Source organism: Aphelocoma coerulescens, assembly GCF_041296385.1.
Source record: "Aphelocoma coerulescens isolate FSJ_1873_10779 chromosome Z unlocalized genomic scaffold, UR_Acoe_1.0 ChrZ, whole genome shotgun sequence".
NCBI classification, from domain to species: Eukaryota; Metazoa; Chordata; class Aves; order Passeriformes; family Corvidae; genus Aphelocoma; species Aphelocoma coerulescens.
This window is the reverse complement of record NW_027184085.1, coordinates 54005006-54017925: the sequence shown is the minus strand read 5'-3', so window position 1 is coordinate 54017925 and position 12920 is coordinate 54005006. Positions and strand designations below refer to the sequence as shown.

At 44.6% G+C, this 12920-nt stretch overlaps 1 protein-coding gene across 1 annotated transcript; it reads right to left on the bottom strand.

Moving 5' to 3' along the window:
- Window positions 1–985: 985 nt before the first annotated feature.
- On the bottom strand, window positions 986–10256 carry LOC138103427 (thioredoxin). Its single transcript, XM_069001718.1, has 5 exons — window positions 10128–10256; window positions 4240–4344; window positions 3518–3577; window positions 2632–2697; window positions 986–1223 (listed from the first exon to the last, which is right to left on the bottom strand). The coding sequence occupies exons 1-5, from the start codon at window positions 10149–10151 to the stop codon at window positions 1161–1163; spliced, it is 318 nt and encodes a 105-aa protein (XP_068857819.1). The 5' UTR covers window positions 10152–10256; the 3' UTR covers window positions 986–1160.
- Between the last annotated feature and the right edge of the window lie 2664 nt (window positions 10257–12920).

Sequence of the window (12920 nt, the reverse complement as noted above, 5' to 3'; positions counted from 1 at the left end):
TAAGGCTGAGTCATGGGTGAGTTCCCTACCACAAAGACAAGAGGCTCACTCATTCCACATTGTCTGCATACGCAGCAGGAAGTCTAGTTTTTCCATGAGTGATACTCAGTGAGCAGCACAGCTCACTAAGCTGTACCCACTGCTAGGTACAGCCCTGCTCCCTTCTTTACTGAGTTCTTATACAGGACAACATTGAAACCAGCAAGGAAGCCATTTGATACAGTGGAAAAAACACTGTTCTTTGTAACAGTGCCAAGAGTAGGTGAATGGCAGGTATAAAAAGGCTGGCAGGTCAGCATTCATCTAGGCAGCCTGATTCAGGATTGGAGTACCACAGAGTCCAGTTTACTGTCCAACAGTGTCAAGTATGTTTTAAAAGTGCAACAGTGCAATCAAGTGAAAATTATAAGAGTATATAAATATAAATTCTCTTGACCTTAAGACATTACAAGTTTCACTTCTTCAGTCATTTGCTCCAGACTATTGCCTAGGAACCAAGCAGCCCAACTCAGACTAAACACACTTTGTTAGTAATAGAACCAGAAGGTACACATGCCAATGACAAGGAAGAACTGAAAAGGCAAAAATGCAGCAAGTTCAAGTCCTACTTTGCACTTCCATGGTAGGATTGGTATTATGCTCTGGAAGAACAAGTCTTAGCTTTGAAGTCTAAAATGCAGCTTGAAACATTTAAAAAGTCTTTTAACAAAAGAAAGAACTATCCTACCCAGTGATCACCATCTTTTCTCCAACTCCCCTTTCTATATTTTAAAACCAGATTATAGCCTGGTGACTATCATCTGAGTAAGGTGGCAGCAGACTTCTCCTAAAGCAACCATCATGGCTATCCCATGTCAACAATAGATGAGGTTGCCTTTGACAAGTCTTTGTATCCAGACAGTACTCCTTTAACACAGCAAAATCTGACACCCACCTGACACAGAATTCTTAACATTTTTGTTAAATACACAGCAATATCCAAAAGTGAAGAGTTTATACTTTATTGTACTCATATACATGGACCAAGAAGATAGTTTGCACCACTTAATCTAGCTAGCTTGTTTAGTTGTTGGTTTTTTTGTGGTTTTTTTTTAAGTAGAAAAGTTACAGGCTGTAATTTAGCCAAAGCAGTCATGCTTCAATGTCTTCATGGCTGGAGATTAGACTAGACTTTTAATGGTCTCTTCCAGCTTCTCTTTATTGGCCCCAGAGAACTCCTGCACCTGTAAAGAGAGATTGATTTTTAGAACTCTTGCATTCAATGCTTCTTAACATTAGTTGCATAGCATCCAGTCACATACACACCTATTCAATTCTGCTAAAACCTAAAATTTTTCCCATCCTCAAAACGGAGTATTTTGCAGATATCCATGTATTTATTTCCCACACATGCAAAACAAAATACTATCACTGATCCTGAATCAAGATTGTGGAAGACCCAAAGAGGCTTAAAGAGACTCTGAAGGTCCCCACATATCAGAGGCAGCTTAAAGTCACCTTGGCTTGCTCGGGACCCTACCAATCAAATTCTGGAAGGACTGTTCCAAATGACCTACCCCTGCACCTGGCTTCTCCTGTGAGAACTGTTCTTTTTGCAACTTACAGAGCAAAATGATAGAAACAACATTCCTCCGCTGTCTCAAAACCAGCAGCTCTGTCTTCCTGTATCTACAGGGGTACAAGCTACAGAGCAGACTACACTACAGGCCATGAAACTTCTTGCTTGATATAAAATGCAACACACTGACTGTCATGCTGTAATCACAATTCTTTCAATAACATCACAAAGTTGTGTAAATTCACCCTAACAGACCTGTCAAAGGTTCAGACTGACCCCATATTGAACTGAAAGTCACCCTACATGTGACACTCAACTATACAGGGTATCATTCCATCCCCTTCAGCCATGAAACTTACATCCAAGCACTGTTTTCCTTTAGAAAAGCCTACCTTCAGCTTGCTTGGCAAACTAAAAGCCTAAGACAACACATTCAGCTCAGGAAGTTCAGGCACAGAGCTACTCAAACGGCCCTGCACAGGCAGCCCACTGTGCTGTCAGAGCACATTCTGCATCCCATCTCAACCATCTCTTGGCAGAGCAGATACAAGAGGTCTGTTCAGTCCTTTAACAGGGACAGGACCTTCACTTCAAAGGTTATACAGCCTCTGCGTGAAATAAGCTAAACAGTTGTTAGTTGTATATAACCTCAACCAGGTTAGAGACTTCTGTTTGGGTGGGATTCCACAGGCACCTATAGTCATGTCTCTGCTTGAACACAAGCTGCATCCAGATAACAAACACTGACCAAGTAAAGAGCAGGGTGCTAGGCAGATAGACCAGCAGTCTTAACACTGACATCTCACCCCACTATCTCTCATGAAGCTCAGCCTGTAAGATTGACCTGTAACTAACTCAGTTCACTACCTGTGAACAACAGTTTGCATCACCAGTTAACTGCTGGTTACATTTGCTGAGGTACTAAGATGAACTTGCTTGCTCTCAGGAGTGCCTTAATGCTAGTGGTGCCACAGAGACATAATCAAGAGAAGGCAGACTAAGTAGTCCAACACTCCCAGTCTTCTTTCAAGCATTTAGCTTGCCTGCTCCAGTTCCAAAAAAGCAGAGCCTACCTTCTTTCCGTTCTTGTAGAACTGGAACGTTGGCATGCACTTCACATCGCAGTGTGAAGCGACATCCTGGAAGAGACAAAAAACAATTTTTCAACTGGGTATATTCTCAAGGATGTTGAATTTAGAACCCACTCTAGCTGACTTCTGTTTAGGTGACAGAGTAAAGTCACTGCTGCTCGAGATAAAGTAAAAAGCACTTCTACTTGTCCACTACTAGTAAAACCAGTGCAGTATTAACATCTCCCTGAAGTAAGCCTTCAAGATCCCCTCTTCAACATTTAGTTCATGCAATAGCAAAAACTTAATCTTAACCTGTACTCTGTGTTTGGAAAAAACCTCTGCATCAAAACAGATGTCTGTTTGTAGGCCACAAGAGCCCTATGGCAACTCTTGGGCTTCCATGTAACATTTTTCAAGTACCTATTTGACAATGCTGAAACTGCAATACCGCAGACATTTTATTGCACTTAATTCAAGACCTAATTTCATTTTTAATGAAAGACAAAACAGTGCCAAGAGCAGTGGAGAGACCAGACAGATCAGTAGGTTTTGAACCATTAGGTTTAATGAAGATTGCATCAAAGCAGCTTAAGACCTTAGACTAATGCTCCCTCCCAAAGTAAAGGGTCAGTGCTCCCAAGTTATCTGACACATGCCATAGGATTTCAAGGGTGCTGATAACCAAGGCAGTTTGTTCTGTTCAGGTATTCTCCAAAAAAAAAAAAAAAAAAAAAAAATCATTCTTTCCAGCTAAATCCCTATGTTTCAATTTTAAGTTGAAGTAAACTCCTGTTTTTAGTGTGTGTGAAGACATTTTGAAAAGAATTCTCTGTCACTTGTGTGGAAGTCCTTAGCTGTCTTCCCTCAGCACCACCCCACAGCTTACCTGGGCATCATCCACATCGATCTCTATGAACACCACATCACCATACTTCTCACACAAACTCTAGAAAGAAATAAAAATAACTATGCAGTTGCTTTCCAGGAAAGCTTCCTGAAAAGATGCATTCATGTAAATTGAAAGGCTGGTGCTGCTTAAACTGCTAGTGATACATGCTTTGTTATCTTAAAGCAGCTATTTTACTACCACAGTAAAAATGTTTTATTCTGCTCCAGACTGTTTCTGCAAGAGTCTGTGGAAACCTGTCCTTCCCACAAGGACCCACATATCCCAAGACATAGGTGGAAGGCCCTCTTTGCAGCCTTTAGCTGATCACCAAAAGATGCTACTGTTTCTCCTACTTTATCAGGAGATAACATGGCCACCTAAACGCAGCTGGAGAAGTTACATTAACTGTTTACAGAAGGGTAAGCATTGTTTCCTCTCTGTATCCTACTGCTTAAAGCAATGCAACTGGCAGGTCTCTGCAGACCTGAAATACATTTAAGCACCAGGACAAAAGCTAAACCAGTTCCAGCTATAGTTCCCAGCTATATCAAAGGTCAGTCTATTTCACTTGGTAGTCTTAAAAACAGATACTTCTGCATCTTCTTTTTCCAGGAAATGCTGGCAATCACATAAAAGGAATTTTCCTCCATGTTATTGTCAAGCAACACAAACATTTATATACAGTTTAATGCAGAAATAAACCCAGAAAAACTACTTACATGGAAAAAGGGCTTGATCATTTTGCATGGTCCACACCACGTGGCAGAGAAATCAACTACTATAAGCTTCTCACCAGCAGATTTCAGTTCTGCCTCAAATTCAACCTACAAAAAAAAAATATTGAACACATTAATGATTCTCCCCTCCTTTCCTAAATGATATAAGACTAATCCCAATGCTGGCTTGCTCTCAGACCTAACACACTAATCATTATGGCAGGTCTTAAACACTTAACTGGGTTATTTGTACCATCATGTAAGTGCTTCAATATGAATTGCTTTCATTGGTGTTAGCAGCAGTCAGTGTCTTATGACTCTCCAATTAGAAAACAGCCAAAATGCTCAGTCAGTCTAACTCACTGAATTGTGGGAACAAGCTAGAAATTCTCTAGTTATGATGCTCGACTCTGCCAGCTCTGTGTTATCCCCAAAATGTGATCCTTACTGTTTTTTATAATCTAGATCTCATTTCTGGATTGGTAGCAAGATTTATTTTCTTCTGGGACAGACTTTCCTTTGCAGAATTTGAAAAGGACAGACACAAACCTTTGTACAGTCCTCCACCCTGGTGACTTTTCCAGTCAACAGCTAACATTAAAATGATATTGTGTGTTTTACTCTAAAGCATGTTTTTGAAAGCAGCCTCATAGGATAGTTATGTTGCCAAGTGAACCCACATTTGACATCACTAGCCAAAGCAATGCTACACATACAGACTACACAAATAAACACCCAATACTTATTCAGAGTCTTCAAATCTGTGTGTTACACTTAGTCACACCAATCATCTATGGACAATATTCCTTGGAACTAAACATTCTTACATGCCACTTCTCATTTTTGCTGGTCAAAAAGTGAATGCTTTAATAGAACTGAAAGACATTAAAAGCAATAAATACTTGCATGCTAGCGAAAGGCTAACAAGTATCTCAGGCAGAAGCAGAAAGTGCTGGCCACCTACTTCCTGACACTCAAAGAAAGTACAAGCCACTTCAATGATTTTCAACTTCGTTGTCTTGGCAATCAAGCTTCAGGAGAACTGTTAGTATAAACTTCAAAAGATAGCTGCTTTAGTCCCCCCAGCTTAAGAGAGCAAAGCACTGGAGTCCTGTCAGCAACAGCTGACTGAAAGGAGTGTGGTTACTTGCCAGATGTACACAGGGGTTGGTTTTGCAGTGCAGGAGGAGTTAACTAATTCATACCAGCTTCTGCAATCAGCCACAATAAACTGAGACTTAACTCTAGTAAGCTAAAGAATGTCATGCAGGTGAGGAGCCAAAAGTGCACACAGTCAAACTGGACATGAGTGTATTTAACAAGCAAGCAGAGATCCTGCATGAACATTCTTATGTATGTATAATCCTCTGTGAAAGTCTCCACAGCTTCCTGTAACTTTCAAATACACTCAGCTTTACATCTCCCTGTTAACAGACTTTTTCCCTCCCCACGTAGCTCTCTTCAGAGATACAGCATCCATGTTGGTTTTTCCATCTTTGCATCTTGGACATAACAGTCTACTCTGATACAAGATCTGTTGTAACACTGCACACCACATACTCTCATTCTGAAAGAGATGGGAACAGTTAAGTTTTCCTGTCTCCCTACATTCCCCTACTCCTGTACTGACAAAGTATGCATTCCTGCACTCATTCCCACCAACAGAGTTTAATGTCCCTTTACACAGCAATCCACGATTGCTGCTCCCTCCCAGTACTTACTTATAGTGCAAGTTCCTCAATCAAGCCTCACTTCTTTTGGCCTTGAAATCCTAATATTGATTTTTGGTATAACTTCTCAGACCTCTGCACTGTAACATCACCACTCTATTGATTCCACTTCCCACAGCTGCCAGTTTGACCATCCTCTTTTAACCTGTAAGTCTCCTGTCCAGCTACATAATTACTGTATTCTGCAAAAGGACGCCCAGCCCTGGAATGTGTTAATCATATGGCTACATACCTCAGGTTTGCTATTGCATAGAACAAAGGGAAAGTGGGATGGCATCGTAATTACAGCTGGTCACATACCATTCACCACTGGTGGTGACCTGGTCCTGACTACAAATCAGGTGTTACCCTGTAAACCCTCTCTAATATCAGCCAAAATTGCTGTAGGACAGTTAAAAGAGATGCTGGGTCTGAAGGTGTTACCCCTGCAAGTTAGAAAATATCGAACTAGCATGAAGTTCCAAAAGTTTTTCTAGTGAGCTTAATTTCTCTGGAGGACTCTGGAGGAAGGAAGACAGTAGCAGGAACAAAACAAAAAACAAGCTGCTTGACCTGTCCAACTGACTTCACTAGTTGCCTTTCATATTAACTGTTAAGTGACAAGCTTTCATATAAAAAACTAAAAAAAATCTGTTACCAGAAGGAGAACCCCCCATCACAAGACTATTTTGTCACGCTTTGAGAGGATCTTACAGCTTTGTTAAAGAACATTTTCTTCAGGTTACAGCTCACTGGGGGAAGCCTCAGCTAGCACACTAGTCAATATTGGTTTGTTCTTTGTTTTTTTTTTTTTCTTAAATATTTAACTGCAACCTCCCTGAACACACACAAGATGTCAATTTTGCTTCTATTGTTGTCCAGCAGAAAAGGGCATGCTACCTTCAACAAACACATTGGTAGCAGGCATCTGTTCCCAAGAGCCAAGTAAGAAGCTCTAATAATGAAAGCCTCTAGTGCCTCAGAGGTTCCCAGTACCTCCTTCAAAAAGGAGGCTGCTGGCCACAGATGGTGCTGAAAGGAGTCTGCTGCTCTCAGCAATAGATAAGATAGCGCCACACTATCTGGCAGATTTGATTAAAGTTTGGTTGTAAACATTATTTTCAACACATATCAAGTTACCCTTGAACTTGCCCAGTCATCAGCTGACTGCCTATGGTTACTATGTAATTTAGTGAGGTTTTTTTAAATACGGAAGCTAGCATAAACAGACCAAAGGTTCAACTGCATGAACTCCCTAGCACACACCACTTCTAAAACTATCACTTGTAGCTGAAGCTGCAATTTTTCAGCATTTTCTTTAACTCAAATAACAAGAGAGGCAGCTAGAATGAAGAGGAAAGCTTTGACAGCACCAGCTTTTAAAGTTTATATACCCCATTACCTTCTACTATAAAAGGCAGTATGTCCCACAGCCAAACCCTCTTACACTAGTCACTCATCTCAAGACCACTACAAATCAACCAAAATACTTCTCCTTCTGTGCTCTAGCAGGTACTACAGCGGGATCAGTCAAGCACCCTGAAAATAGCCATTCTTCAGAAGTGAGTGTTTCTGGAGAGATGTGTAGGGAGAAGGGGCACATCTAGCTAGCTCTCACTCATAGAAGTCCTTGCAGACAGTGCAAGAATGGGTTTTCCCCTTTGTATCAGAAAAATACAAATGTGCTTTACTGAAAACCAGAATTAATCCAGAAATCCCAGTTGCACTGTGCTTGAATACTCTGGGTGTTACTGATGTTAAAATGCTGCTGTCAGCATGACTGTTGAGTCCACACTCTCCATGGATGAGCAACAAAACTCAGCTTTTAACAGTGCTTTAACTAAAGCAGACGATTAATCAATGCTCACAGCTAGGAGGATAGTGGAAGCCTGGCTAATTTAGAACAGGCTCTTCCTTCAGAGCCAGGTTTGACTTGCCATGTGTAATCTGTTCCTGTGTGTAACAAAACCCTCAAATCTTACACCAAAAGTCTGCCCCTCCTGTGCCACCACAGAGAAGGGGGAAAAGATGCAAAGCAGAACAACAGTTTGAGGTTGCATTCACACACCATTCTCTCTCCAGGACCTGAATGGTAAGGCATTTCATTCTTAAGGAGCTTCCGGCATTCACCGGTTTTTGAGCTGGGATCACAAGTGTTAGTTTGTATATTTATGTACCAGATGTCAACACTTTTGCGGTCCAGTGGGAGAGGTCTGACATGCTTTACATTTATAAAGTGAACTGGCTGTAGAAGAGCACAGCCTAGAAAACAAACTTGCATGTGTGAGAGACTGGAAAAACTGAGGTCTCAAAACATTTTGGAGTGCAAATGTGTGGGGGAAGGGGCAGGTCAGGCCTTGCTCCGGTGAGGCAGTGCACCGCCCCACACACCCCATCCTTAAGAGACTGTATCCAAGCCGCACAGTGGCCGCCAGTCACAGGCACACTGGAGGCGAGGGGTATTTAAGGTCGAACATGCTGCTAGCACATGTCTTGACCCTACCTCCTATTGGAATTTCTAGCAGCGGAACACCTCTGGGACCCAGGAGTTAGTAGCTATATGTGCCCTTTTCTATATATTTTCTGTCTTTTTCTTCTTCTAATTCCCTCTTCTCAGAATTTTTGAGTAACCTGCAATCAAACAGACTTAGAGTTGCTAAGCTGAATGGGCTAAGTTAATGCTTTGAGAAGTGTTTTATGTAGACTGAATGTTGCACTAAACCTTTTGTCAAAGTTCTCTGATTTTCTAAAGTTGCCAGTAAAGTCTTTTTTGTTATTTTGACCTCTTGAGAATATCTTGTCAGTATTTCTCCCCCGTGTCTAACTCAGAGTACATGAACAACTGTAAGCCCTGTTAAAGACCTTGTAGAGCGAGTTTTTTGGGGCCTCACAGGATGCCACACAGCATCACTTGCAGATGCCTCAAAATGAGATCAAACTGACACTTGCACCAAATTTCAAGTTCAAAAGGCGAGACTAGCCAAACAGGATTGTTCCTGAAATGAAAAGCTTGCTAAGTTTGCACGGAGAATATTTTTTGAGACTTGGGTTCCTAAGTTACAGCTAACAAATACTCTATTGTTGTCTATCAACCACATCAGCTGCTGTGCACAAGACCACATGCTATTTCATCAGCAGCATGGTATTCTCCACGTGTTGGTCTAGGCTTTATTACTATTCTGTACCTCAAAGCCACAGATGTGTTTGTATTCACAGAATCATCCAAAAAGTGATGCACTGCATTAGCATAGTGAATATGTCAGACAGCAGCATTACAAGGGAAATACTACTTATGCCAGCAACTCCTGCTATATAAGTATGGGTAATAGGCTCTAGCAGTCCCATTCAAGTCAAGAAAAATGGATTCATTTTTCCATTATCTCCTACCCAGAAAGGAAAGAGAACTTAGGCCAAACTCCAAGAAACCCGTCTAGTCCTCTACACACTAGCAGTACATAAGGCAAATCAGGACTGCTAAATTAGGGTACTGCATCACAAAATCCGTTAGGTTGGAAAAGACCTCGGAGATCGCCGACTCTTTGTGACCCAACACCACACTGTCAACCAGACCATAGCACTGAGTGCCACATCCAGTGCTTCTTTAAACATCTCCGGGGACGGTGACTCCACCACCTCCCTGGGAAGCCCATTCCAACGTCTAATCACCCTGTCTTTTAAGAAATTCCTCCTAATGTCCAGCCTAAACCTCCCCTGACGCAGCGTAAGACTGTGTCCTCTCCTCCTGTCGCTGTAGTACCCTGCTACCCGCTTGAGAAACGAAGCCTTTTCCTTAAGACTTTAAAGTGCGATGAGCAACAACCTGTCATAATGTGAAGTTGCATCACCTCCCTGCTCATTCCGACTCCCCGAAGTCTCAGCTCGCGCAGTTATTTGTTCCCTCCCTCTGGTCTGACCGAGCCCTCCGCGCGGTTTCCCCCGTTCCCGCCGCATGGGTGAAGCAGGCTCCGCCTGCCCGGGCAGCACACCGGCTCTCACCCGCCATCTCCCGCAGGCCAAGGCCTCTCGGGAGCCCAGGGCAGCCCAAGCAGGGTCCCCTGACTGCCTAGCTGCCCCCAGCAGCTCTCCCTCCCCGTTCGCCCGCCTGTCGGGGAAATGATGCTCATCCCGCCGCCCGCCCCTCTCACGGCTAAAGGACATGGCCGCCTCGCCCATCGGACTCACCAGGCTGCCCACGGTCTTCACCATGGCGGCGACGGCTGGGAAAGGAGGGTCGGTGGCTTAAAGGCAAGAAACCAAGGGCTTCGTCCCCGCGCTCGTCTCGAGTTCCTCCTTCGCCTCCCGCTGCCTCAGCGCTGCTCCCGCGCCGCCCCAGCCGCCCTTTTATCCCCAGCGCCGCGCCGCGCTGCGCATGCGCGGGCCCCGCCCAGCCTCCTGTGCTCCCCGCGCCCCCCCGCCCGCGGCGCCCCTGGGGCCGGGGTCGCCGGGGGCCCTGGTGAGGGGACGCGGCGAGGGGCGCGGGCTGAGCATCGCCGGGAGGAGAGAGTGCGTCCCCGCCGGCTGCCAGGGAGAAGCGGCAGCAGCAGCGGAAGAAAGAAAAGCCCAGGAAGGCTGAAAAAGTGCTGTGTAACGATGAGCAGGAAGTGCTCGGCCTCCCCCTCCTCGCCCCCCCCCCCCCCCCCGGAGCAACTCTGTCTGACGCGGCGTTTTGCTCGCCTTGCGAGAAGGGGAGCTGGTGTTTCCCGTAATGCGGGCAGAGCGCGGCTGCTGCTGCAAAGCTGGAAGGCGGGAATAAATCACGGGAATATTTTTTTCTTTTTCGTTTTTTTCCCTTGTTGTTTTCCTTCCCACCACCAAAAGCACGGAGTGGCGCCGTTTCTCTGTGGGATGCGGGCCTTTCTGCAGCGCAGAAGGCTCAGCGGCGCGAGCGGCGCTTGCCCGGCGTAAACACTGACCGTCTCCCGTAGCTCCCCTCATGGAGGGTCTCAGCCAGGACCGGAAAGACTCCTCACAGAAACAGGTTAGCCCCTTCCCGGCCGAGGGGACTCTGTGGTGGAACCTTAAGTTCCCATCTATCTCGTTCATTTTTCTGTGTTTTGGAGACATCCTTTGTTTCACGACATGCTGCACCAATGCTCACCCCACAGTGCAAAACAGGTCTGCCACAGCCCTCCTCTGGGATTTCATGTTGGACTCTGGAGGTTGCTGACTCCAGCTCCCACTGCATGGGACACAGGAAATGTTAAGTTTTTCGGATACTGGTGCCACGTGTGTCATGAATGGGCTGTTTCTGCAGGTTTTAGTAGCTGGGTTACCAGCCTGTGAAAGCTTTGCTCTGGGATACAGCTGAGCAGAGGATGGGAAGGCTTAGTGCAGGTTCTGGATAAAAAATACACTTCTTCCTTAAAAAGAAAACAAAAGACAGTTTGGCTTGGATACAGGTGCCAACCCATCCCAACATGGGATGACAAGGGATGTGCCCTGATCTCTTGCTTTGCTTGTGGAAACTGAGAAAGTAATTTTTATTTTGGGAATTTATTAAGTGTATGGCATAGTACAGAAGCAGAACTAGTAAGCTGTTTTCTGGCCCTGTGGTTGCATCCTCTTTGCTCAACTTTAGTTGCATGACAGCAGGTCACCTCCTGCCTAGCTCTTTCCAGATGTGGTAGGTTGGCCTACCTGAAGCACTTTGGATACTACTCTCCCTGCTTCTTCTACTGCCTCTTTGATGCCATAAGCATCGCCTTTTTTTCTTTGGTAGCATCACTAGAGGAGCCAGGATGCCTGTGGGTGAGAAGCAGGACCACAAACGCTTAGTGGTTCTGTTGGCTTTCATATTTTCTTCCAGCTTCCTCCATCTGGTCCCTGCTGCCCTTGTGTCCATGTGCCTTGTGGCTGACAGACACACCTGGTACATGTGCCCTATGCTGCTTTGGAGAGGTGCAGCTGCTGCTGCTGGCTCAAGAGAAAGCAGGAATTCCTCATCAGCCAAGGCACCTTGCTTTACACCCTGCTGTCTGCCAGGATAAAGTGATAAGAAACCCAGACTACCTTCAGAGTCCAACTCCTGAAGGCCCCAGCTCAGCCTAGCATCGTGTGGCTCTTGCAGAAGCCAGTGCAAGCAAAGGCAGGAAACACCCCACTCAGATAATAAATTGTTAGAAACCCACAGCTTTCTATAGGTGAGTGTGGGTAGGTAAACTCTAAGCTGGAAGGAGAGGTGCCCCCCTCCTCAGGTGCCATGCATGGCCACTTGCTCCTGGTGTGCTTACAGTGAGCATACAGCAGTTTGACATCCAAAATGTTGCTGTAGGATTGTTGTATGGATGCCTAAAATAACTGGACAGTAATATAATTTATGTGATCTGTGCTTGATTCTAAGACTGTAGTAATTACCATCATGACAGCACATAATAAAAATGGTACAGAGGAATGTGCGTCTTCTAGATGGGAAAAAAAAATCTACACACCCAGAAAACACACCCTGTTTTCTTATTATTTTTGTCTTTTTTTTTTTCTTTTTTTTAAACTATGGAATGCCTCATTGTTTAGCTCAACAATGCTGTAGCTGTCCCATATACAAAGTCACTCAGCCATGGGGGCCTCAGCTTTTCATGTACCCTCACTCCCACCCACCTTCCTCACAACCACAAGTGCAACATACTTCTCTCCCCCAGGCTGCTGCAGAGTGGATGTTAAAAATGTGCAAGTTGAGTGTGGAGAAATTGAAAATCACATGAATTTCAAGCTTCAGCAGACTTCTATATGATGTGTTATTCCCAGATGTCACTGGATAGGACACTGGCCAATAGATGGCTCTTGGCAAATATGGGGGGGAGGGGGTAGGGGCAGGAAACACTTAAAGATACTCAGGAAGGTGTGTTTGCTTGCGTCTGAAAGTCAGAAAATGTGGCCTGAGGAGGGACAGAATGAAAATGCAATGTAAGCTTCAAAAGGCAGTCCTTAGATAGTTTCTCTTGCAAAAGATCTGGAGACATAGACAAATAGCTATGCCAC